Source organism: Fragaria vesca, linkage group LG4 (assembly GCF_000184155.1).
Source record: "Fragaria vesca subsp. vesca linkage group LG4, FraVesHawaii_1.0, whole genome shotgun sequence".
Classification (NCBI taxonomy): Eukaryota; Viridiplantae; Streptophyta; class Magnoliopsida; order Rosales; family Rosaceae; genus Fragaria; species Fragaria vesca.
This window is the reverse complement of record NC_020494.1, coordinates 14,281,535-14,282,574: the sequence shown is the minus strand read 5'-3', so window position 1 is coordinate 14,282,574 and position 1,040 is coordinate 14,281,535. Positions and strand designations below refer to the sequence as shown.

General features: G+C 42.0%; 1 protein-coding gene across 1 annotated transcript in view; it reads right to left on the bottom strand.

Annotated features, from left to right (window-relative positions):
• LOC101307394 overlaps positions 1-451 on the bottom strand; it is a 1,670-nt gene extending 1,219 nt beyond the window's left edge. The window contains exon 1 of the mRNA XM_004298179.1: positions 67-451. Within this exon, the coding sequence (XP_004298227.1) occupies positions 67-451 (385 nt within the window). The remainder of the gene's footprint in view (positions 1-66) is intronic.
• Between the last annotated feature and the right edge of the window lie 589 nt (positions 452-1,040).

Genomic DNA, 1,040 nt, shown 5'->3' with positions numbered 1-1,040 from the left:
TTAAGTTATATGCTTGCCGTCCGGTCTTGTTCATAAATGTGCATCCACATGCAGAGTCCACCATACCCTTGTTGGTGTTGTCAAGTCCCTCATAAAAAGCTTGAACTAACTCGTCCAAAGTAATTCCATGATGAGGGCACTTCCTCTGAAGTTCCTGAAACTCTTCCCATGCCTCATAGAGAGTGTCACCGTCCTTTTGAGTGAAGTTCTGAATCTCCCTCCTTAGCTTCTTCGTGAGTTGCGCAGGGAAGAATTGTTTCAAGAACTTCGAGGTCATCTCATTCCAATTGGTGATGATTCCTGCAGGCAAAGAATACAACCAACGCTTAGCATCATCTTTAAGAGTAAAAGGAAATAAAAGCAACTTTAAGCCTTCTGGAGTAAGATGATTGATTGATTGCAATCTGCAGATATCGAGAAACTCTCTAAGGTGAACATTAGGGTCCTCCATTGGAGAACCCGAGTACTTAGGCAATTGCCCAAGCAACTAAACCGGTATGGAGAAGTTGGCTTCATTAGGCACAGTGAAAGCAATGCATGAAGGTGATTCCGGGGCTGTGGGGATGAAAGCAGATTTGAGTGGTGAGTCGGTCATGTCGATGTCAGACTTGTCTTCCTCACAGTCAATCTCGGATTCGGATGAAGAAGATTCGGACTGGATCCGAAAGGGAGAAGGAGGATCTTGCTCTTCAAATTCCAAAGGTCCAACCGTGCTACTTGATGGTCCTTTTTGCTTCTTTCTTTGTTCTTTACAAGCACGGTCAATCTCTGGATTCAATGGAACAAGAGCTCCTTGTGAAGACGAACGAGTGAGTCGAGGTTGCATGCACGTCTAGCACCTGAAAAACCATTTGGCCAAGATCAAGTTAGAATGCATAAGTATAAAACGAAATCAAAAGCAATAAACTAGACTAAGCTAAGAACCAAGGGTTCTTATAAATAAGAGAAAGGAACCAAGGGTTCCAAAAATCAATCAAAGGAAAACAAAACAAAGGAAAACAAAAGAAATTCGAAAATCAAGAGATAAATTTCGAAACAAA